General features: G+C 39.1%; 1 protein-coding gene across 6 annotated transcripts in view; it reads left to right on the top strand.

The window, feature by feature from the left end:
- The window catches only part of LOC106631497 (uncharacterized), a 98376-nt gene that overhangs the window by 45894 nt on the left and 29783 nt on the right, over window positions 1-22699 (top strand). For 5 of the 6 annotated variants that reach the window (XR_003562270.2, XM_027812863.2, XM_027812867.2 and 2 more), the window contains 20 exons: window positions 103-314; window positions 1845-2033; window positions 2905-3044; window positions 4468-4630; window positions 4742-4828; window positions 5336-5470; window positions 5849-5968; window positions 6770-6987; window positions 8770-8963; window positions 10184-10486; window positions 11298-11527; window positions 12210-12371; window positions 13151-13228; window positions 14547-14903; window positions 15474-15830; window positions 16897-17247; window positions 19085-19216; window positions 20144-20293; window positions 20775-20891; window positions 22436-22609. Coding sequence is in view for 5 of the 6 variants with exons in the window: in XM_027812863.2 (XP_027668664.2) it covers window positions 103-314; window positions 1845-2033; window positions 2905-3044; window positions 4468-4630; window positions 4742-4828; window positions 5336-5470; window positions 5849-5968; window positions 6770-6987; window positions 8770-8963; window positions 10184-10486; window positions 11298-11527; window positions 12210-12371; window positions 13151-13228; window positions 14547-14903; window positions 15474-15830; window positions 16897-17247; window positions 19085-19216; window positions 20144-20293; window positions 20775-20891; window positions 22436-22609 (3869 nt within the window). In the remaining variant the exon portion in view is untranslated. The remainder of the gene's footprint in view (window positions 1-102; window positions 315-1844; window positions 2034-2904; window positions 3045-4467; window positions 4631-4741; window positions 4829-5335; window positions 5471-5848; window positions 5969-6769; window positions 6988-8769; window positions 8964-10183; window positions 10487-11297; window positions 11528-12209; window positions 12372-13150; window positions 13229-14546; window positions 14904-15473; window positions 15831-16896; window positions 17248-19084; window positions 19217-20143; window positions 20294-20774; window positions 20892-22435; window positions 22610-22699) is intronic. The other variant, XM_055706609.1, reaches the window with a different exon arrangement.

Genomic DNA, 22699 nt, shown 5'->3' with positions numbered 1-22699 from the left:
TCATTCCAAAACTCCAGCATCTTATGAGCTTTGTTGCAGAGTTAAAATCTACGTAGCTTGAAATTTCATATTTCTGCCAGCTTTAATATATGTGCTTTTCAGGTCAATTAAATATAGACACCCCATGGCTATATCTGTATGCAGCTCACAAATTACATCAGTCTCAGCGTTCTGCTTATTTATTGACTGTGGAGCTGACAACTGGAAAAGCTTTCTCCATTAAGAATCTTATAGTGGAACTAGTCTATAAAGATCAAGTCAATGAAAAGGAAGGGAAAGTCCACATTTACACACCAGCTACCACATACCTGCAGGTTAGTAACATGGTGCTTCCTATAGCATTCAGCTTTGGTCATCTTACTGAAATAACGCTTGTACAGCAGGCTGTGTGAAGTAGCTTGTTTAAGAAACTCATGCACTGTGTGCCATCTTAGAGTATCTTGAAATGCTTATGTTCATTTGTTTTCTGTGCTTGAATGATGAGCTTGCTATTTTTTCTCTGGGGCAGCCAAATCAGCACAGCCAGGGTGTCTTCATTAGCTTTGAAAAAATGTTAGGGCCACCACCTTTCTTCCCCTTTGGAACAGGAGTCCATTGCTCCCTGCACAAAGCCCAAATACTTGGTGGCAGATTCTGCCTAGGAGCATACAAATAATAATTACTATTTGAAAGAACAATAGTCAAACTTCTAAATAGGAGCCCAGTGATTACAGCATTCACCTAAATTTGAGGCATTAGATTTAAAGGCATTCTCTGCCTGAGAAGAATGTAACCTGCCTCTTCCTGGAGAGTGTCCTGTTCAATAGGCTGTCCTGTAGTTCATGGCACTTGCTGCCTTTTGATATGTCGTACTGTTGCTAAAAATCCTCCATGAGCGTTTGGAGCTCAATTAATATTAGAGTTCTGATCATGCAGAACACCTTTGCCACTGAGGTGTTTTTGCTGCTTATCCCACTGTACCTCTACAAAATGAATAAGTATCTCTACAGGTAGTTCTGCAATGTGATCAGATTCAGTAGGAAAAATGGTAAGCCTGTTGCAGGCTAGAGTACTGGATAGTTCAGTGGTTAGGAATAATCCTGAGAAGTAAAACTTTCTTTTTTTTATTGTGACTTAGAGGATGACTCCAGTCTCCCACAAACCTGTGAGAGAACCTTCAATAACAGGTTCTCCATGTGTAGTCTGTCTTTTCTGTTGGAATTCTTTCACTTTCTACGAAATGATTAAATATCCATCGGGTGGAATCAGTATGCCCCGAATTTATGGATTCTAAGCTTCCTCCTGATTTATTTTTAGACTGTACTATGCAAGAGGGGTTTAGAACTGATGTTATCACAGCTGCTGTGCATTAAGCAATATGATAAACCTCTGCCACTGTGCAAAGTTTAGATTCCTCTTGGAGAAGCCTGATTTCTTATCTGCCTCTGTATGAAGGAGATGAGTGCCTGGAATTTTTGCCTTTCTTTTAGAATCCACTGCAGTTGTCTAAATCTTTAACCAAGCTTTATGTTTAAGGTGTCCCTATTCTGAACTGCAGCTTTCCCTTGTTAGATTACTGCTGGCTGAGGCACAGTGTGGAGGATTGTCAGAAACATTCTTGAATGAGAAAAAATGTTCATTGACTACATTCTTTTCAACTGTTTAGCTTTTTCTCTCTCCCTTGCTCATTATGGCAATTCAGAATATTTTGATAGTAGTAAAGCTGGCACACTAATTCTAATAGTTCTTGTAATGATCATCTCCAAGAAAATGTTTTCTTTTCACCTCTGTGCTGTGCTGCTGGCACAGTAGGATTCTGTCTGTCCTAACTCAGCCAGACTAATGTGTTCGCCTTTGTTTTTCAGGCATCCACATTTAATCATCTTGGCAGGAATGTTCTGCATAGCTATAGTGAAATGATATCTCTGTGGAATCAGCTTGTGAAGAATGAGGTTCATTTGGAGAATAATGAACGAGACAAATTTCTCTGCTTTAAGATAAAGAGTACAAAACAGGAATTTAACTTCACAGCCAGCTATCAGAATCTGCCAATGGTAAGAAAGAATTTCTGTGACTCAGCACTGTGTTTTTCAGGTCTGCCACCTTCCTGAGAGATGTTACTGCTAGTGTTGAAACTTAAACACCTCTACTGCTACTTCTATTTCTGTCTGTTTTGACAATCTGCGATATAAAACTAGGTTCAAAAATAAAATAAAAACTTGTGTGGTGTAGTTCTCACGTATTTGGGAGGCCGACTACAGACAGGAAGTCAGAGAGGAGAGGACAAAGAGAGACTACATGGCTAGAAAGAGAGCTGTAGATGGGATTACTTACATTCAGATGCAAATGTCTGGCAGATGTGGAAGATTCTACTGTCTTGGAGAACCAAAATATCTTGCCTGCTACTGAGTGTAGTAATACGCTGGGTTTATATGCTATTTTAGCCTCTGCGTCCCTTCCAATCGTAAAGTCATTTTTGCTTGCTTTGATGTCTCCAGCACAGGAAAGGTAATCAGCAGTTTGTCCTCCGAAGAGACACTTGAATCAGTAATTTTGGTCAGTTCCTTGCAGGATGTCTTAAACCAAAAAGTGTTTTTCTCGTAATAGCATTCCATGGTTTGAAATCCAATCAGGTTTTTTATGTAAATGTACTGGTACCAAAGCTAAACCTACTGCAAATAGATTACACTCAAGTGATACATTGTAGGGCATTTGTCTTCTGCTGAAGTTGGCTTTCTACTAATGTCACTTCTAATCTATGGAAATCAGGATTAAAAGTGAAGTAAAAAGGGGCTGATCTGTGAAATGACAGCCTCACTGCAATCTGTTGAAGCATGTGGTTTCTATATTGACATTCCTGAATATGAATGCAGTAAATCTGATGAAATTGTTCTTTCCTCTTCTGGTCTCATGATTTGAGTACAGCCTAAGAAGACAAACTTTTCTGTGAAGACTGTATGGAGAGATTATAAAAGTCTGCCTGTCATGCTGCATTTTGAAGGTCAGATAGAAGAGCTGAAGAAGGAGAAGATGATCTATCAAAAACGTGGAACCCTCCATTTCAGGTTCAGTGGTCATATTATTTCTGTCTCTGAAGAATGTTTTGGCCTAAATGTAATGGGCGTCTTGATGCTCTTGGGAAACGTTCTAGGCTTTACAATGTGGAAGAGCTGCATGCGCAAAGCCTGTACTTCCTCCCATCTGGCTCTCTGGACTTGCTGAAGCACACCAACTTCATTGGCTGGTTATTTGCATCCATGAGCTTTTCTTTTCTTTATTGAAATGACAGTGAACAAAGTTGTCAAAGGCAACAGGCCATGTGTGCTGTGGCAACATTTTTGTTGGCAATTCTATTGGCCGTACAGCCTCCTTTCATGAAAACAGCAGGATTTATGGTATGTCCAAATTTGGAAGTGGTGAGAAGTTCCAAAATGCAGATATAATCCTCTGTGCCAGCCAGATGCCTTTTTTCTAGTCCTTAGGAATAATACAGCTACTCTAAAGCCAAAGGTATCCCTCTTAAAACACATAACAAATAGTCTTGTTTAGATTTTTGAACGTGTTTCCATTTCCTGATGAGAATGAGTGTGCTCCTTCCAGAGACTGGCTGTCTCTGAAATGTCCCTCTTCATTACCCGTTAGCAAAACACAGCTTGAAGGCCTTGGTAAAAATGTATACTCAGACTTGAGCCATCTGGATCATCTCTGGGGACATCTCAGCTTTCTTAAGGCGTAGTAGGGTCAATAGGAGTGCACAGTCTCCCTTGGGAGCCACTGTACATCTTGGAGATCGCTGAAAAACCGGGAGATGCCTTATCAGTAATGGAAAAAAATGCATAAATGAATAACAAAGAGCTGTACCAGATACTCTTAACATGTATAAAGGCAGTCCAGTGTCTGCTTATAGAAGTTAATGCATTTTTCCAAGACATCCAACTATGTAAATGTACAGAAATATTTAATAAAATCCATAACACATTACACTGAAGTAGTAAACTACTATGAGGAATATGTAGTGCCTGAACATCTGTTGCACAGGATTCTTGGCAAGCAGATATTCTTACATTGTTTCTACAGAAAGCATAAAATATGGGTGAGATTTTGAAAGCTGCCGTCATAAGTTTTTGGACTGTGTCCCTATTTGAAATGAAGTCTTGGCCGTGCAGGTATATAAAGTGTACATACTGGTTATGCATGTCAGAATTTTAGAGCATCACCCTCTCCCATGCTTTTCCAAGCCTTTCCTGAATCCTTGATGGAAACTCTTTATCAGAAATTCTGGTAAATCTGTGTAGTTTGTATGAAGTTGTAATTACACTCTAGTGTAATTTCTTAGAGCTCCTGGTCGTATGTGTTTTGCTTCTGTACCTGACACTGATGGTATCTGCAACTGAAAATTTTGGAATTCAGACTGAACTTAGCATGATTTCATTTTGTAGTTGTCTATTAAGATCTTTTACACTTTTCTTATTCCTTGTTTTGTTCCAGGCATCCTTTTAAAGTGCCCATTCTGCAGAGCTTCCTTCTGTGGGAGACATTTACTGTTGACAAAAAGCAAAAGCACTATTGCATGGAAACAAAAGTTTTGATAAATGGGGTGGAGGAAACAGTTCAAACTCTTACACTTGGTTACCAACCTGAAAACCCCTATGTGAGTTATGTAAGAATTACCTGTAATCTGACATACCCAAAAAGCCAACAAATGAGTGATTTACTGTATATCTCTTACGTTCCTTGCATTTTCTCTCAAACTTTTTTTTAGATTTGTGCTGGCTTAACTCATCCTTATAACTACAGCTTGTTCCCCAAAGATGTTGAAATATGCATTTTAACTCACAGTCACCAAAATGTGAGTGTATTTTCCATTAAGTTCATTTAGAATGAGAGGTTAATTACCTGCTTATTTACAGTTTATTGTCTTTTCAGACCTAACTTGCTATAGGTATGTAGTTACCATGTAAATGCTGCAACCAGAAATTCAGAGGACAGTGATGTGGTTGGTGCTTCCCTAATACATCGTTTTATATAGTAATATATTACAATAATGTGTCTAGTAATATAATAATATTAATATAACATTTAAAAATATTGTTACCTTTTAATATTATTAATAACAACAAGTACTGGGAAGGAATGGATTCAGGGTTCTCATCTTTATCTAGGTGTATCTATTCATCTTTCTTACCAAATGCAGTTAGTGTTTTCCTTTTGAGCTTTGTGCATTTTTCATTCTGAGCCACAATGTAATAGCTCACAAGTAATTCATTTTTCATAATGTGTAGGGATGATTTATCTCATCTTTCATAATATACAGGGTTAATAATGCTATCCACTTATTCACATTCTTAACACATAGGTGAAGCATGAACTTGAGACTACCTTGAAGGTCAATAAGGAAGATGTTCTCAGCTTTCTAGGGAGATACCAGGACAAATCCAGTCAGGCAGATTTTAGACATCTTTTACACATTGATGTGGCACATTCATTCCAGGTATTGGTGGTTTTTATTTATGGTGTTTTATTTGTTTATGTCTTGGTGGCTGTTTTGCTGCACTGTCTTTAGAATTATAATTGGTTTGTGCTTGTAAACTTTCTAGTTGAATAAAGTCCTGGCCGTGACAAAGACCACAAGTATCTCAGCAGATCAAATCATAATTTGTATCAATATTGTCTTGTAAGAAACACACTGACCTTTTGTTTTCATACTGGGTTTACTGCATTTGATTTTTTTTTTTTCAGTGTCTTTGGGTAAAACTGGTAAAATTTTATATACACATTTGCTTATATGCATCCTTCACTTCACGCTAGAAGTTCAGACATCTAATCACGTGAGGCAGTGATTATGTTTACATTTTACTCTGTCAAATAGCTTGAGTTTCCACAAGCAATGGGCCTAAGTGGAGAGCTGTTTTCCAGGCAGACTAAACTGGAAGACTTTGACTATGGTGTGAGTGTAAAAGCCATCATCAACAAGAACGTGTCTTCACAGGTCAGTTCCCTGATTATTACAGTCTTGTTGTTTGAACTTGTGGCTTTTGCAGTTCAGACACTCAGACCTGTGTTGAGTCTCTTGCTTGTTGCATGCATTAGGAATACATGTCACCCTGGGAGCTGTTTATCTTTGTACTAAAAATTGCTTTGCAACTACTTTCAAGTATGGGAGCACAAATGTATTTATGTGTTTATAGTACAAAGTTCATCAACTCATATGGAATTCGATGAGTGGAGTGGAGAGGTGTAAATTTTTAGGAAAACAGGTAACTTTTCATGATTAGAGTTTGTTCTGGCTATATGGCTACATGGTTGGAATAGGTGGCTTGTGTTTTTGGCTGAAATTCAGAAAACTGACAGTCGAATTGTACTTCAAATTCAACATAGTTCGTAACTTTTTGTTGAAAGCTCTAGCATGGTAAAAGGCTTATATGCAAAATCAGGTGTCATCTAGCTTTTATTACCAATTCAAAATGTTCTTTCTCTAGGATTAATTTTATCTTGTGGGGTGAGTTCAGATAAAGATAGGGAGCTCACTTACCCATTACTTTCATGGACAAAATAGATCTCAACTTGGGAAAAATTAATTTAATTTCTTGTCAAATAAAAATAGTTAGATGGTGAGAAACAAAGACAAAACCTAAAAACACCTCTTGCCCTCTGCACATGCCCCCCCTACCCCCCGTTTCCCAGATCCAACTTGTTTTCTCTGCAGCCTTATTCCTCAAGCTTGTATTTCAGTATTCTGTATTATGATTTGAGATCCTTAATGTCCTGTTCCTCTTTTTTCTATACATAGATCCAGGCAGTGTTGAAGAGTTACAGTGAGAGCAATTTCAATGGCTCACTCTACCTTCATTCCAATGGAAGGGACATGCTCTTGCTGGAGGTTGATATGAACAATGAAAACAGAAAGAATGCCAGAGTTGTTGAATTGAGGGCTTTCCTCCATCAGACAATCCTGACAAAGCCAGAGTCAATACAGTTCCAGCTCATGGGCAAAATATTTCTGACAAGGTAGAGAAATCAGAATCTCGGTTAACAGAGGAGCTGAAGAGTGTTCTGTGATATGTATTTAAATGTAACTTACTTTCATATAGCTGCAGCGGAAGCCACTGAGCCAATGCCATTTCATGCATTATCCCTCTTACTGAAATACTTTTGGTCTTTATGTTTCATAAATTGGTATAATTATGTTAATGAGTTCTAGGTGCTTCCCTAGGACTTTGTATAGAGATAACTTGAATGAACAGGTGGTACTGTTATTTTGGTTTTAGATAAGCAGCCGTTTTTTCCACCCATCGTTTGTCCTCTCAGAAGTAAGGAACTAATATTTACAAGCTATGCCAGTGGGAAAAGGACACTTCCTAGTGTTTAGCATAAAGTTTTAAGTCTTGTGGAAAGCTCTGAGATAGCATAGAAACTTGGCCCTCCCAGGTTTCAGCTGTCTTCCAGCTGATTTTTCAAATTTCACAAATACAAGTGTGTGCAGCGAAGGTGTTGATGTTTTTGTAGAGGTCCAGTGTTTAGTGGTTTTAAGAGTTGGATAGGATAAGGAGAATGAGGAGACAGTTAAAGAAATCAGAAGTTACTACAATTTAATTGAAGCCATTATATTTACTAGTAAAAGAAAAAATAAGATAAAAGATCCAAGAAAGATATTTAATGTGCTTCTGCAGCTTACTGCAGTCTGGGCTTCCAGTAATACATACATTTGTTTCAATACCAGGATAGGCTGTAGCAGAGCAATTTATGGCAGCTCACTTCACAGGAAGTAACAGAACACTTAAAATTTCTGGAATGACAATTTATTTGGGATTTATTTTACAGAGAGGATAGAGAGAAAAATAAAAGGTTGACTATTTCTGGGAAACTGCTAAAAAGACGCAGTCTGCACAGGCTTCAGTCGCTGACTTTAATGAAATGAATCTTACTTCCCTGAATTGCGTAGTTTGGCTCTTCCCATCAAGTGAATTTTCACTAAGTTTTTGCTCTTCATCAGTCTTTCAAGAGAGTTCCAGTTTCTAGAAGAGATGTCTAACAATATGAAAATATGATTGCCCCACTTTTAGGCATTTTGTGTGGTATACTTGAGTCTAGAAAGTCAGACATTTCAGTGGACAGTTTGTTGAAGGCAATGTGAAAATTGTGTCTCAGTCTTCTACTTGAAACACTGCAAACTGGGTTTCTTGTTGCTCCAGCAGTTTTCCCTAAAAAGCTGTGCTGTGTTTCTCCGACACTGTTCAGATCAGGGCCAAGATACAAGGAACTAACTGTTAGTTTATGTACCAGACTCAAATGGTGGTGGCATTTAAAATTATTGTTTAATTTAATTGTATTTAATTTATTAAATTTAATTTATTCTCAGTGCTGCTTTGAAGTCAGCACTGAAGAGAGATTTTGTATTGTGACAGAGAGGAGTTCATTTCCAATTCTGCCTAACTCATCCAACTCTATAATTTTCATTTATTAGGGATCATAACAAAAACATCCAAGAAATTTAAAGAACAGTCTGCCAGTATGTGAGGCTTTACTGAATAGTGTTACTGAGTAGTTTTATAAACATCTGGTGGATAGCATGTAGTTACTGCAAGGCATCCGATTCCCTGATTCACAGCACTGGCACAAGTGCCCAGGAAGTCTGTGGAGTCTCCATACTTGGAGGTACTCCAAACCTGACCACATGTGCTCCAGAGCACCCTGCTTTCATTGATTCTGCTTTGAGTGAGAGGAGGGCTGTCTTGACAACCATGAATAATAATAAGATCTTACTAGCAATTTTTATCTCTGTCTTTTTAGACTTTTAATATCTTCTGAGATGAAACTTAATGAAAATAGGCTTCACGTGGATTTCATGGGAGCCAGGGAGCAGAAAGTTGGTTTTGTTTTGTCCCTAAATGGAAGAGTTCAACACACATTTGCTGAATTAAAGGCCATACCTCATCTTCTTTCTCTGAATGGGTTACTGAAGTGCAAAAACAACGTTCATGATGGTACTTTTTTACTTTGTGTTTTTCGGCTAAGTCTGCAGCTATCTAAGGAAGCTTCTTAATTTTAATGTATTCCTTGCTGAATTGCATACCACATTCAGCTCTGGGCCCCCAGCATAACAAGGACATGGACCTGTTGGAGCGAGTCCAGAGGAGGACCACGAAGATGGCTGGAGCACCTCACCTGTGAAGACAGGCTGGGAGAGTTGGGGTGGTTCAGCCTGGAGAGGAGAAGGCTCCAGGAACACCTCATAGCCGCCTTCCAGTACCTCAAGGGGCCAACAAGAAAGCTGGAGAGGGGCTTTTTACAAGGGCGTGTAGAGAAAGGTCAAAAGGGGGAATGGCCTCAAACTGAAAGAGGGTTGATTTAGATGAGATATTGGGAAGAAATTCTTCCCTGTGAGGGTGCTGAGGCGCCGGCACAGGCTGCCCAGAGCAGCTGTGGGTGCCCCATCCCCGGCATGTCCAAGGCCAGGCTGGACGGGGCTCGGAGCCGCCTGGGCTGGTGGGAGGTGTCCCTGCCCGTGGCAGGGGGCTGGGACTGGGCAATCTTTAAGGTCCCTTCTAACCCAAACTGTTGTATGGTTCTGTGATTCTATATAATGCATAAGAGCGTATTTAGCATGCAAACAGAACCGTTGGTCAGTGGGTTGAAACTACTTTTTAGTGAATAGTTTGATAATTTTCTTATTTTAATTGATTGAAGGAAATAGTGGGTAGTGTCTTTCCTATGCAGGTCTTCTGAAATCTGTGTGGCGGGCTGACTTGAGGCCCTTACTCTTCTGAATGGCTCCATGGGTAAAGCAGGTCACTGCAGAGCTCCAGAGGGATCGTTTGGTCTGGATTTACACAAGTAATAGGTCATAGTCCCTCTGTAAATTTTCCTTCAGAAGGCAGTGCAGTGTACTCCATGGCCTAAAGGCACTCGCAGCTTGGGGAATAAAAACAAACAGCTGCCATAAATACTGTTATGTAATTTGTTTTAAACACAGATGCTTCTACTAGTAGAGAAACTCTCTAAACATAGACACTTCTACTAGTAGAGAAACACCCTCTTAACAGTAAACTGATCTGCTCTCTTGATTAGGCTAAATTACCTATTATAATGGAAATTCTTTTACTTCCTCCTGTTACTAATGGTCAGATTATATGTTGCTTATGAAATTCTGGTTATTTCTGTCCCAAAGGACTCTCTCCACCATAATAATTTCTGCCTGTTACAGGTAACGTCAATGTGATGGTCAACAAAGCACTGTATGGACTCCATCTCAGGAACAGACATGTGTTTGGGAATACCACCGTACACAGTATCACTTTTGCTATGTTTCAGAATGGCAGTCAGGCAATACCAATGGAGGCAAAACTGAAAGGACACCTGGAGCTGAGTAAAGAGATGAAAAGGGGGCTAGCTAGCTTCCAGGTGGATGAGAAAACCCTTTCTGTAGATTTTTCCAGTATCATGAGTCATGGGCACAGCAGAGTCAGTGGAACTTTCACACATAATATCAGCTTTTTTAAAAATGCAGGTATGAAGAAAACGAACTTGATGGTGTGGGGTAACAGAGTGTCAGGGTGAATTTATCTAATTGAGTGCAGTCCAGTGGAAACATGTGAGTTGCATTTGCTCACACCAAAACAAAATGTGATCCAGTCTTAGCAACGTTCTTTTTAATATCATTAAGAAAATACAATTAAATATATACAGAACTATTTAAAAACTCTTTGAACTACGTCAGAGTAAATAATTTCTTTCTTGTACATCTGTGTTCCTGCATGCTGATCGGTTCCTCTAGGGCTGTTTTTATGCCTGTTTTGATTTAGGCCAGAACTGAAACATTGAAAGCTTTGAATAAATCACACTGAAGGCTGAAATATGCCAGGTGTTCTTTCCCAAGCAAACCCAAGGGTTTTCATGAACTGAAGTTGTCAATAATTTTGAATGGGTAAATTGCCTTTGTCCTTTTGGACTGTAGAAATCTGTTTTGAAACTTTCTAACAACAGACTACTGGAGTTGGGCACAATACCCATTGATAGATATCCTCTATTAAGAAAAGAAAAATTCTTGACTTCCAAAGTGCATGCCACGTTTTAATTTAACAATCCTTTTTAAACACGATTTTCATATGGTAGTTAATGTCCTTTCTTACTATAAATACCAGTAAGTGCAGCGGACTGGATAATTGCACTTTTTTAAAAAAAAAGTCTGTCTTTTCTTAATAAAAAATATTTTTTTATATAAAAAGAAGGCTTTTCTTAATCTGTAGTACATCTTCTCTATGTTTTACAATGACAACCCAGAAGAATTGTGTTCATCTTGCTTCCTTCTCTATCAATAGGATTGCCCTTGGATGGCGTTTTTACTGCCGTGTGTGACCATGGCACAAGAAATGACACCATTACTATAGCCCTACAGAGTGGCAGTGAAAGGATTACCGCTGTGTTTGGAGGTCACAGACTGTCCACAGAGCCTCCTAAATCCCAGCTATCTGGGAGTTTAAAGCACAACATCTCAAAGATAAAGAAACATGGGATCCCTTTTATTGTGGAGGTTACTGGCTATTACGAGGTAAGAAAAGTTCTCCCTGTGATAATTTAATTTCTGGCAGAACCATTTTTAATAACTGTACGTTGTTCCTGTGCACTTTATTCCAAAAAGCCATCTTTAGCCACAGGAGTGTCACAACCCATGTTGCCTGGTACAGTGTTGCTTGGCCACTCTATCTGCATTTCTGCTATAGATCTGTGAGCAACATATAGCTCTTCTGCATTTCAAAGTATCCTTCCAGAAGAAAAGGGTTCAAATACTTCACTTGTTCTAACATATGCTGGAAGGCTGAAGTCGTTAACATACTAACATTTGTGGTGGGTTCAGCCACTGTGGTACAGTGAGACACACAGGTGTGCAGAGGAAGAATTCTATACCATTCCCCTTGCCTTGCGTACTAATAGTTTCACTACTTTAACTGTGTATGCCTTAGGACTCAAATCCTGCAGGGTACTCAATGCTTTCAACATGTTCTTGGAGCTAGAAGGAACTATTGATACACAGCATTCAGAAGGTCTAGCATAACAGGAAAATCTCTGTTAGAAATGAAGCCACTGCTAGGAGTATGCACTTCTGTTTTACCGGTGCTGCTGCCCTGACACAGGCTCTGACATTTAAGCATGGTGAAACGGACTCTGCCTTTGCCATTTGTTGCTGCGATGTTGTTTGTTTCTTTCCATTATTTGGTTTCTTTTGTGCATAGAGTTTCACCAAAAAGATTGCTGCTGGGATAACAACCACAGTGGAGATGGAACAACTCAAAATTCAAATAGAGAAGAAAACCTCTGGCAGTGCTACGGAGATTTCTCTTTCACTTCACCATGATATGGAAGGACTGATTGACATTGTTCCATGTGTACTAGAGGTTAGCAGGAATCCTGCTATATGGTGTATTTGGTGTAGCTTTCTGCTGTTCATCCTCAGCTGTTCAGGTTTACCACTTGAGAGCAAGCTAGCAGGTCAGAAGGGAGAGAGCTTTTTTTTGTCAAACAGGGCCAGTACAGAAAGCCTGAAAATTATTTGCTTAGCAATAAAGAGCAGGTTTTCAAGATGCGGTGGGTAACAAAATATTTATGTCATGAAACTGGAGTGGGTGCTTGCCTAGGCACAATTACATGCAGTCCCAGTTTTTCCATCTTGCTAAAGCAGGCTTTGCAGGTGGATCACATGGCTGTGGGTGCAGTGGTATTGATAGCAGAGTGAATAATAATGGCAGTAGATGTTGTATGGCCAACCGCAGTCCCCAAGGACCTAACTTTCTGCAACAGGGGACACAGCTGACTGCATTTGAAACACTGCATGTCTACATATGACAGTGGTATTTGCTATGCCAGGTGTAAGAAATACCATTATTTCCTGTCAAAATTACAAGCCAGAGCATCAGAAATAGTTTTTTCTAGCCAGTAACGGTTTTCTACTGTTCGAAGATATTTTTCTGTCTTTATCTATGCTGATTAGAGCATGATTTAGCCTCAGATCCACTAAACTGTTTATCCTTTTGAAACTGATATCTAATGTTAAAGCTATTTTTTATTATCTTCATGCTTTTTATCCTGAAAGCAGCCTTTTAGCCCGCCTCTTTGTATTTTAGTCCTCTCTGCTTTTCTACATGGTCTGAATGTGCTTTGTTGATAATGCCAACAGGTTGCTTGCAGTGGAGAATCGGCTAACAAACAACTTTCTGGCCTTTGCAATGGAGCAATTACATTTCATCATTTTGAGGTACTGGCTTCATTTATAACTGGCTTCAACAACATAACTGTTTTAACTACCACTAAGGGAATCTGAAGTACTGAAAGGTGTCAGAGATGTAGAAATGGATTTGAGTTAGCTGGAAGTTTTGCACATACTTTCAGATATTTTCACTCCCTTAATATTCACAGATTCAAACAGATCAGACTACTTTTCCATCAAAGACTGTAGAAGTCCATGAGGAAGGTTGCACTCACTTTCACCATCATGCAATGGATTGTTTAGTCTGAATCAGAATTGTGAACAAACTTGTATTCAAATGATACAGATTTGCATCTTCAGTGCACAGCTGTGCACCAAGTGCAGAATACAAAGTAGAGGTAAAGGATGGTAGAATACAAAGTAGGGCTAAGGCCCAAGAGGTGCGACTTTGAAGGTGATACTCCTGTGTCCTACAGCAAACGATCAATTTGTGCTGCTTCAGAGCTCAGTGCAAGAGCTTGCACCTTGCAGAAGACTAATACCAGAAGGTAAGAGGTGTGCACCAGGCAAAAGGCAAGAGTCACATTCATGTTTCTGGCTGAAGTCTCCAAACTGCATCTTCTGCCAGATAGAACTGAACTTGGTACAAATGATCCTGTTCTGTTGTTGAGCAGCCAACTGCATATGAATGGGGCAAGGGAGTACAGGAGGCGCAAGCTGAGAATGTCATGGTTTACTACTACTTACTCTATTTTCTGCTCTTTCTAGCTAACCATTTGTTTGTGAAAGTCCCTGTGGCTCTTGAACTGTGTGAGGAAAGATTCACCTTATAATCTGATGTATTCTTAAGAATGTGTTAGAAACGTCTCCTATGAGTGACATTACAGAAGTTCATGTTTGTCTCTGGAAAGACGATAGGGATGGATTCCTATGGATGTGCTAGCGACAAAGATGACAAATACATTTCAGTTCTTTCCTCATGTAACATGGATACAATGTGCATAACACTTGTCACTCCTGCTGAGGTCTGGGGGGAATTGGAACACATTCTCACAGTGCTAGGACTCAATTTACTTAAACCAAATCCAGAAGTGATGATAGTAAAAGCAGTAGCAGTTGATTTTTCTGATATTAGTAACTGTTCTAACCGAGTTGTGGAGTTCAGTTTTTTTCGGTTATTTTTATTATGCAACTCTAAAAGAAAGATTTTAGACCATCTTTCCATTTGTTTAGGCATTTATAAATATGTAGGATGAATACAAAATGATGTCAGGGTAGTTCTGTTTTAGTAACATGAGCATTTAAAACCAGTATATGGCCTGACAGGAAAACAAACTTGACAACACTATTTCCTGTAATTTTTCAGGCTCCAGCAAGAGTGTCACTGAATGGGTCAGTGTTTATCAGCAACTTTACCGTCATCTTCTTTGGCCATGTTTCTTTTCATGACATGTTTGCCTGCCTGCAACTCCATTTCACCACTAGCATTCAGCCTCATTTAGAAGTTGACTTCCAGCATTCTTTGCCTTTACTTCAGTCTCTGGGAATTGCCAGAGAGAACCAAGTGAAGGTATCAGCCAAGAGAAGTGACAAGTATAAGGGCGTGCTTGATATTGTCCTTGGGCCTTGCAGTTTAAAAGCTGATGGAGAAGTGAGCCTGGCAAGCAGTGAAACAGATGTGGAATGGGTACTTACTTTTAGAAACAAGTGCATCAGTCTAGAGGTAAGTCTAGATTGTTTTCTGTATGGCATGATAGTCTGTGTATTTCAGATCTTTATGAGTCTATTGACAGAACTATTTGCTGACACAGTTATTTATAGAAAGGACAATTTTGGTCATTAAAGTTGTTCTGGCAGAAAAATACTCAGAGCATTTGCAGAGGGAGTGTATTTGAAGATGAGAATTTGGAGTAATGCAATAGTAGATGTTACTGCTGTTACCATAAAGTAGTTGCTTAATAATAGCTTTTTAATTAAAATAAATTTTTGTCCTAGAATCTAATGAAAAGCATATCCTTTCTATTTGAAATTTTGGAGGTTTTCTTTGAGGTTCTGAACTTTTTCTTCTACAGTACTTACAAAAATGTTGGGTTTGTTTGTTTTTTTCTTTGTTTCTTTTTCTCATTTCACAGAAAAATTTCTGATTTCTCTGTGAAAAAGCTGTTTCGTATGGTCCTTTCCAAAAGCATATTGGTTCAGAAAGAAGAAATGCTTTCTCATGAATTAGAAACAAATTAGGAAGACAGTTGCTTTACCTTGTGTGCTTTACACAGTATAATCTTCTCTGTTGCAGAGGATGGGATTGCCTCATGCTGCAGCCTTTGGGGGCTCATTTCAACAGAACATCTGCAATGTTGGCTTGTTAATGAACCTCCAGTGTGATGGCAGAACAGTTGCTGTGCAGATAGACACTTCCTGCGAACACACTTATACATTCCAAGGGACCCTCAGGCATTCAGTTCCCTGGCTGAGTCAGCTTGGGCTGCCTTTTCAAAACTCTGTCCTGTTATCTGCGGCCACAGACTCCACCACAGAGGGCATTTTGTTGCTGCAGGCTGGCAAATGCAAACTTAAGGCTAGAGGAGATCTCTGTATTCAGAATAAAGCCAAATGGACACTGGAAACAGAAACAGAATGTCAGCTTCTGCAGGTAGCTCTTGGAGGCTTTTAAAGAGAGATTTGGGATCAAATCCAGGCCATATAGGGTTTTAGCTAAAATAACAATGTTTGGGTGTTGGAAAACCACTCTAAAGACACACCTGTCTAACAGCACTAGGCAAAGAAAGTGTCAAGTGTATCTTGTTCATAGGTGTTCTCTGTAGACTGAGATTAGTTCAGTCTTTGCTGCTGGTTGCCTTTGCAGACCAAGACTGCCCTCTGAGGCTGAAGAGTAGTTTTAGTTTGAACTATTTGTCAGAAAATATATCCTCTGCCTGTCTTTTTTATCAAAGCAAAAGTTGTGAAATTTCCTTGTTTTTTCCACCTGGCCTCACTGACTGCATTAGAAAGAGTGAGACCTGTGAATTTGGGGGTTATTTCTGGATATTCGTAGGCATTTATGGTTTACTTTTAACTCCTCAGTTCTAACTTCTTCAACTACGAAGTAGCAATATAAAACCAAAAATGACAGGAAAATGTGTGTCACCCATAACAAAGAGGGAATAAAAACCACTTAAAATGTTAAGAATAGTAGAATTTTCAGTGTTTTTACAAATAATTTGAAAGAATGAGAGGAAATGTTTAATTTGGGATGTTGCACAAGACAAGCTTGAAGTTTAGTATTACAAAACCCAACCCTTGTAACACCAGATGCAAGAATATGTGTTAGGCCTGTTGTTTTTTGTAGAGTTTGAAACTTGTTTGAAAATTGAGATTGGTCTGGTCTGAGTGAAGCAGAGGATGTTCAATAAAATTTGCCACTGAAGAAATAGGTGGTTTGTATTTTTGTAAATGTAAATTTCCATATGGATACAGAAGTTGTAAAATCTGCAGGGCAGTCCTAGAATCTTCCCTCAGACCTTATTCAGGCAAAATTGCCACCTTACTGTTGGGAGGGAGAAAATGGCAGTGCAGAGACTTCAGGGTTCGTCTCTGATATTGTAACAAAATTTCCTTTCTTTTATGCTAAAGGGAGAATAAAAAAGCCTCAATACTGACTTGTCTTAAAGTGTATGCATAATCTTAAGAACTTTTTTTTTTTTTTTGACTCTTGATAGGATCTCAGTATTCCAGTTCAGTCACAGCTCACAGGATCTATTCAGAAAGACAAGTGCCAAACAGAACTTCTCTGTGTCCTTGAAACAGAAGGCAAGACTGCCCGTTTTGAAGTGAAAGCAGAGTGCAAACCGAAGATTACACTGGAAATTCAATTCAAGCATGACCTGCCTCAGTTGAAGATAATCCCAAGGGAAAATAAGCTGTCCATCACTACACAAAAACAGTTAAAATATCATACTGGAATAGGAATGAAATTGGGTGATTGTGAGATACAAATGAATGGGGACTTCGATCCTGAAAAGAAGCTTCAGTGGAAAATACTTATAGAAAACAAATGCCAAACATTTCAGGTATTGGAAGGATTGTTGGGGTTTTTTTGCTTTACTCTTGAATTTATACATCTAAACCAGGATCTTTGCACCTACTAAAGTCAAAAGAAAATAGTCTAATGATTTCAGTGGTAGCAGAGAAACAAGAAAAACAATCTTTTCTTTTAATGTGACATCTTACTTTTGGAGCCAGTCATTCACTCTGTTTTTGTGTAGTATAAGCCATATTTCTTTGATTCAGTACCTACAGTTAATGGACTTGTTTGTACTAGCTCTGATGTATTTTTTTAGAAGCACGGTTGAGAAATCTGTAGGTTTTTAATCTTCAGAAATAAGGAGTATTCAAAGTTGTCTTTTGCTTTATCAGCTATTACAGTTTCTCAGCAGTTTGACAACCAAACTCTGAAATAGTTTAAAAATATATACAGTAACTAGGTAATCTTCAGTTCAGAAAATTTTCACTCAGCTTTACAGAAAATTGAAATTGCTAACACAGTGATCCATAATGTATGAAGACCATTGCAAAGAAAGCCCAAAGTGAAAAAGCCAGCACTAAACAGCAGTATCATTTCCTGTAAGACCTCAGTTGAGAAATATTTTGGGGAATTTAGTTGACAAACAAACAGGGACGTTTTTAACAGACTGGTTTGGACTGCCCTGGTGAGCTATTTCTTTGTGGTAATTCTTGCAAATGCTGGCTGTATAATTGTCTCTTTCGTTAATGAGATTGAACTTCTGGTGGGAGCCTCACCATAGACCCTGTGTCTGAACAGCTACTAGCAGGGTAAGAAAAAAGTAGTTTCTTTGTTGAAAAGGTATAGACAGTAGAAAAAAGCAATGAAAAACTGGAGCTCTGTGGAAGGAGATCACTCCGTATCACATGAATGTACCGTCATTTGCAGTACAGTCTCGTTTCTATACAAAGCAAAAGCAGTTAGATGTCCTGCAGTCCCTGTCTCGGAAGGAGGGAACTGTTGTTGCCTGGGAGGAGCTGGGGAGCAAGGTGGCTTTCAGAGCTTCCCAAATACAGGCAGGCAGTGTGCCATGGCCTCTCTCAGCTAGCTAGCATGGCACATTGAGCTCCTTTTCCCTTTTGTTGGAGGAGTGAAAAATAGCACTTTTCCCCTCAGTTTTTGCCCAGTGGTTTGTTTTCCCAGGCCAGACTGTTGTATGTAGGGGGAGGGGGAGAAATTCTGCAGCAGGATTTCCTGAAGCAGCAGTTCTAAATTTAGCTGGATTGCACACTGGCTTTTTCTTACTGAAAACTTGTATTGCTATTGGAAATTCTGATATCGCAGTGTGTGGCCTGTCACAGATCCCACCAGTCAGTGCTATATAGGCAGGAAGGGAAAGGACAGGAGAAGCGTATGGAAAGTTTGAGAGACATGTTACCACAGAACAATCTGTGGTTTCAATATGCAAGTCAGGGTAAATCTGAATATACAAAACGAGATTTACCTGCCCTCTTCCAAAAACTGAGCTGCTATAATAAACCTGTGTATACTGTCTGGTTTCACTGGATGCTTTGGGGCACTGGAACAATGCCAAGCATAGAAAATTAATTGGCTTTTCACTTGGGCAGGAAGAGCTGCCATGTTGTCTTGTGTTCTATTTTGGCTCACATATCAAAAATGTGTCAGACATTCAAACTAAAAAAGACAAAATTCATAAAATGTGATAAAAAGCTGTCAAGACTTGTGAAACATTCTCAAAAATGGATATGCTGCCTGATATACTAGATTTACAGCTAAGTGCTATTAGAGCTGCTTACTAGGAATAAAAAGTTTCAAGTGTATAGTGTATTTGTGGGTAAGTGGAAAAGAGGAGAATTTTTAGTTTAGTTTTTTTTCTTGTACAGAATCTTGGAGCGCCAGTAAAAATTGATGGCTCAGGCTATGTTTTGATGGATAAAATGAACCTAGATTTGCAGACGTTGATCACTGTCGATGAAAGTAAATTACAAGGACTCCTTATACTAAAAGTCACTGATGTAAGTATCCTGCAGACTGTTAGGCTGCATGTACAAAATACTAAGTGATATACTCCAAACTATTTTATTGGGAGGAAATATTCAAACTTTAATAATAAATGCCAGAATAAAAATAAAATCTTTGAAAATCTGGCACCTGTAATGTGCAGTAAAACAGATGCATAGGATAATAGGATACAGGCTGTGGCAATTCCTGAATCATTGCCTTGTTATGGTCTTCTATGTATATATTTATTTTCTTCTGTATTGTACTATTTGATATTCCATATATTATGTGGCAAATACAAGAAATTCAAACCCACAAATGCTGTTATCACTCCAGATACGCAATTGGCATTCCAATGTAATGCTCTTAATTCATCATTAAAGTATACAACAATGCACAAGAAGAAAGACGACTGTGATTTTTAGAGTGATCACTGTGATTTACATTGCAAAATAATAGGCAGAGATTAGCTGAGGCGCTGCTGATTGTTTCTTCAGTAAGACAACAGCACAAGAAAGGCTGTGGATCTCTTGCTTTTCTGTTGACAATTACAAGTTTGGCTTCTCTTGTCATCAGTGCAGGAGAGTAGAGTACACACAGAGAGAAGCACATTCCTCCTTGTCATCATTCACTTTCTTGCCATAACTGGTAATGTCTGCGTAGTTCTGTGCTGTAGAGAAACACAAAGCTACTGGGAGTTCTTTGCCACCAGAGAGAAACTTTACATCTTTTGCCCTCTTAGCTGAAATATATATATATTTATACTACCTGTTAAGCTTGACTTTATTGTCTCTTTCCCAGTGTAACTTCCCTGAGCTCAATGAAATTGGTTTTAATTAGTATTAAATATAGGACAGGCAGATTTTTGGTTTGAGCTGAGTATTGCAGCAAGCTTTGGGTTCTACACATGCTTTGCTATATATGCTATGAAATATTAACAGGAAAGACAAGAGTTGGATGTGGTGCTAGCCCATAACATTCAAGGAGCTGCTGACATTGGCATTCCTATGAAGATATTAGTTGATGTGATACTAGAAAAAACCAGCGACTTCTACAAAAGGCTTATTCACTTCTGTGTGAACAGCAAGCAAGTAAGTGTCTCCTCCATATTAGTAAGATGTGAAATAGAGGTTAAAGTGAGACAAATGGTTTGGTAAATATTGTTTCAACATTTGAAATAGCTGTGCATGAGGCCCTTATAAGAATACTTTGCAGGGGCTGGTTTGGTTTTAAAGGCCTTAATTAAATGAAGGCAGTATCTTTCAGTCAATTCTTCTGTGCAGTCACTTCTGGCAACAAATTTAACACCAGTAATGATCCATGACTCCCATTTGCAAACTATCAAAACTTTCTTATCAAGTGTCTTCACTTGGTGCAGTATAGTCCCTATTACAGTACAAAATGGTGACTTATAAAAAAATTAGACATTTCTTCACCGTAAAGTTTTCATAGTTTTCATAATTTTACTCTTAATGTGTAATTAGTACAATACTTACAATTAATATCACAGCAGTCTCAGTATCAGAGATGTGCCACAGTTAACTTCTGTCGTACTTTATTTGGACCAAACAGATCACAGAAGAGCTAAGCTTTGTCCAGAAGCTGGATGTTGTGTCTCTTAACTACAACCTTACTCATAACATAGAGGCACTGGAGACTTTGCAAATAAAAGACAGGATTGAGTTGCAGGTAAGTTGTCAGACAATGACAAAGGGTATGTAAATCCAGCCTGGAATCATGTTGTGAAGAAGCAGTAGCTGTAGAAGTCAGATGGTAAAGATCAAAGGGTGCAACACTGCTTCACTTAGAAGTCAAGACTTACACAGGAGACAAAGCTTATTGCTACAAAATATAGCCCAAGCGGAGCAAACATAAACGAAAAGCCATAAATAAGCTACCTAATGTAGCAGGTACAAGTGGGAAAGATTGTTCTCAACATTTTAAAATACAATGTAACCTTCAATAGGGTATCCTGAATTAAGGTGTCTGTGTTGTCACACCGCCTCAGTTTTTGTTCTCATTTATACTTACTTCTAGATGCAGTGCTCTTCTTTGCCTGTACTGTACTTGTTGGGCCTTCCTTACCTTTAATTCAGTTGCCAGAGAGAGCAGCAGTGTCTTCTGTCCTTCAACATGAAGTACAGTGGAGAATTCATTGTGAAAGTGCATTGCGAGGTGTGCGAACTGTAATTCTGTGTGCAAAATGAATGGTCTGAGACATTTGAAGTCTGTACCTGTGTGTGCGAGGACTATCTTGGAAGGAGCTGGGGTAAGATGAGGCAGAGGAAGCGTGGTGGTGATAAAATGAATGATCACTCTGTAATGGACAGGTAACATCAGTCGCTTTCTTGGCATGCTGATTGTACTGCTGAGTTCTGTAACCCATCAGCAGTGAAAGGAAGTTGGGGAAGGTACTGTTTAAGTGGGGTGTAGAGATGGAAAAGCACATTGCTGCCTATGTTCCTGATGGAATAAGATTTTCTGGAATTTGGGTGTTGTCCCAATACACATGAGTCATACTGCCTGCATCTGTTTTAAAAACATTTATATTTTCTTTTCTCCCTTCTGCCTCTCCTTCCTGCTTGCTCTCTCTCTCTGTTTCCCCCCCCAAGTTTAGAGTGGAGGGCAGTCCAGATGCTCACTTTGTTCTTGAGGGGAGTCCAGAAGCTCAGCTTGCACTTGAGGGGTTGGGAGAATAGCTTGCTGGACCAGAACTTTTCATAGGAATAAGAGGCTGGAGGTTGGCTTCCAGTGTACGAACAGCCCAAGCCACAGCTGAGCTTGCAGCTTGCACTGCACGAGGAGCGTAGTGTGTTTTAGCTCATATGCTTATTCTGATAGATCTGCAGTGTACCTTGTATAGACTAGACAGAGGTGAGTACTGATACGATTTCGAAGTTTACATTCCAAATGGTATTTTCCTCCCAGGCTCTGTTTATCTGGCATTGCTTTTTATCTGAGATACACAAGCCTACAGCCACCTCCTTGTTATTAATAATGTAACTGCTTCAGTATGGCTAAGGCATGGCCATACTGGAGAATACGTGTTAAAATGTTGAATTTAGAAATAAAAGGGATGTCTGTAACTCTGTTGTGTTATAAAATTATATGAGAATAATTTTTTTGACACATCTTTATGATGCTACTGCCTGAACCAAAGGAAGAACACTGACTGACAGAAGCTTTACCTTCTACAAAGCCACCTTCTCACAGTTTATCTTTGTTGCACACAGGCTGTCTTGAACCTGAAAGTGATCAATAGCTGTAGTATGAAAGTGCATTATGGTGCTCACCTAACAGTTCTCGAAGGGCAAATCCAAGAGTTTGAAACAAGTACCAACATAACTGGGAATTTCCATCATAATTGGCCATGGCTGCTACAAGCCAGAGTCCCATCGTCTTTACAGGTAAGTTGTTTTTGTTCCCCCCATTAAAATTATTGTCCTCTATTATAATATAATAGCCCATCACTAGAATGAAAACTGGTGTTTTGTAGG

This window comes from Falco cherrug, chromosome 4 (genome assembly GCF_023634085.1).
Source record: "Falco cherrug isolate bFalChe1 chromosome 4, bFalChe1.pri, whole genome shotgun sequence".
In the NCBI taxonomy this organism is placed as follows: Eukaryota; Metazoa; Chordata; class Aves; order Falconiformes; family Falconidae; genus Falco; species Falco cherrug.
The sequence above is the reverse complement of the archived record's forward strand: the minus strand, read 5'-3'. Positions and strand labels throughout refer to the sequence as shown.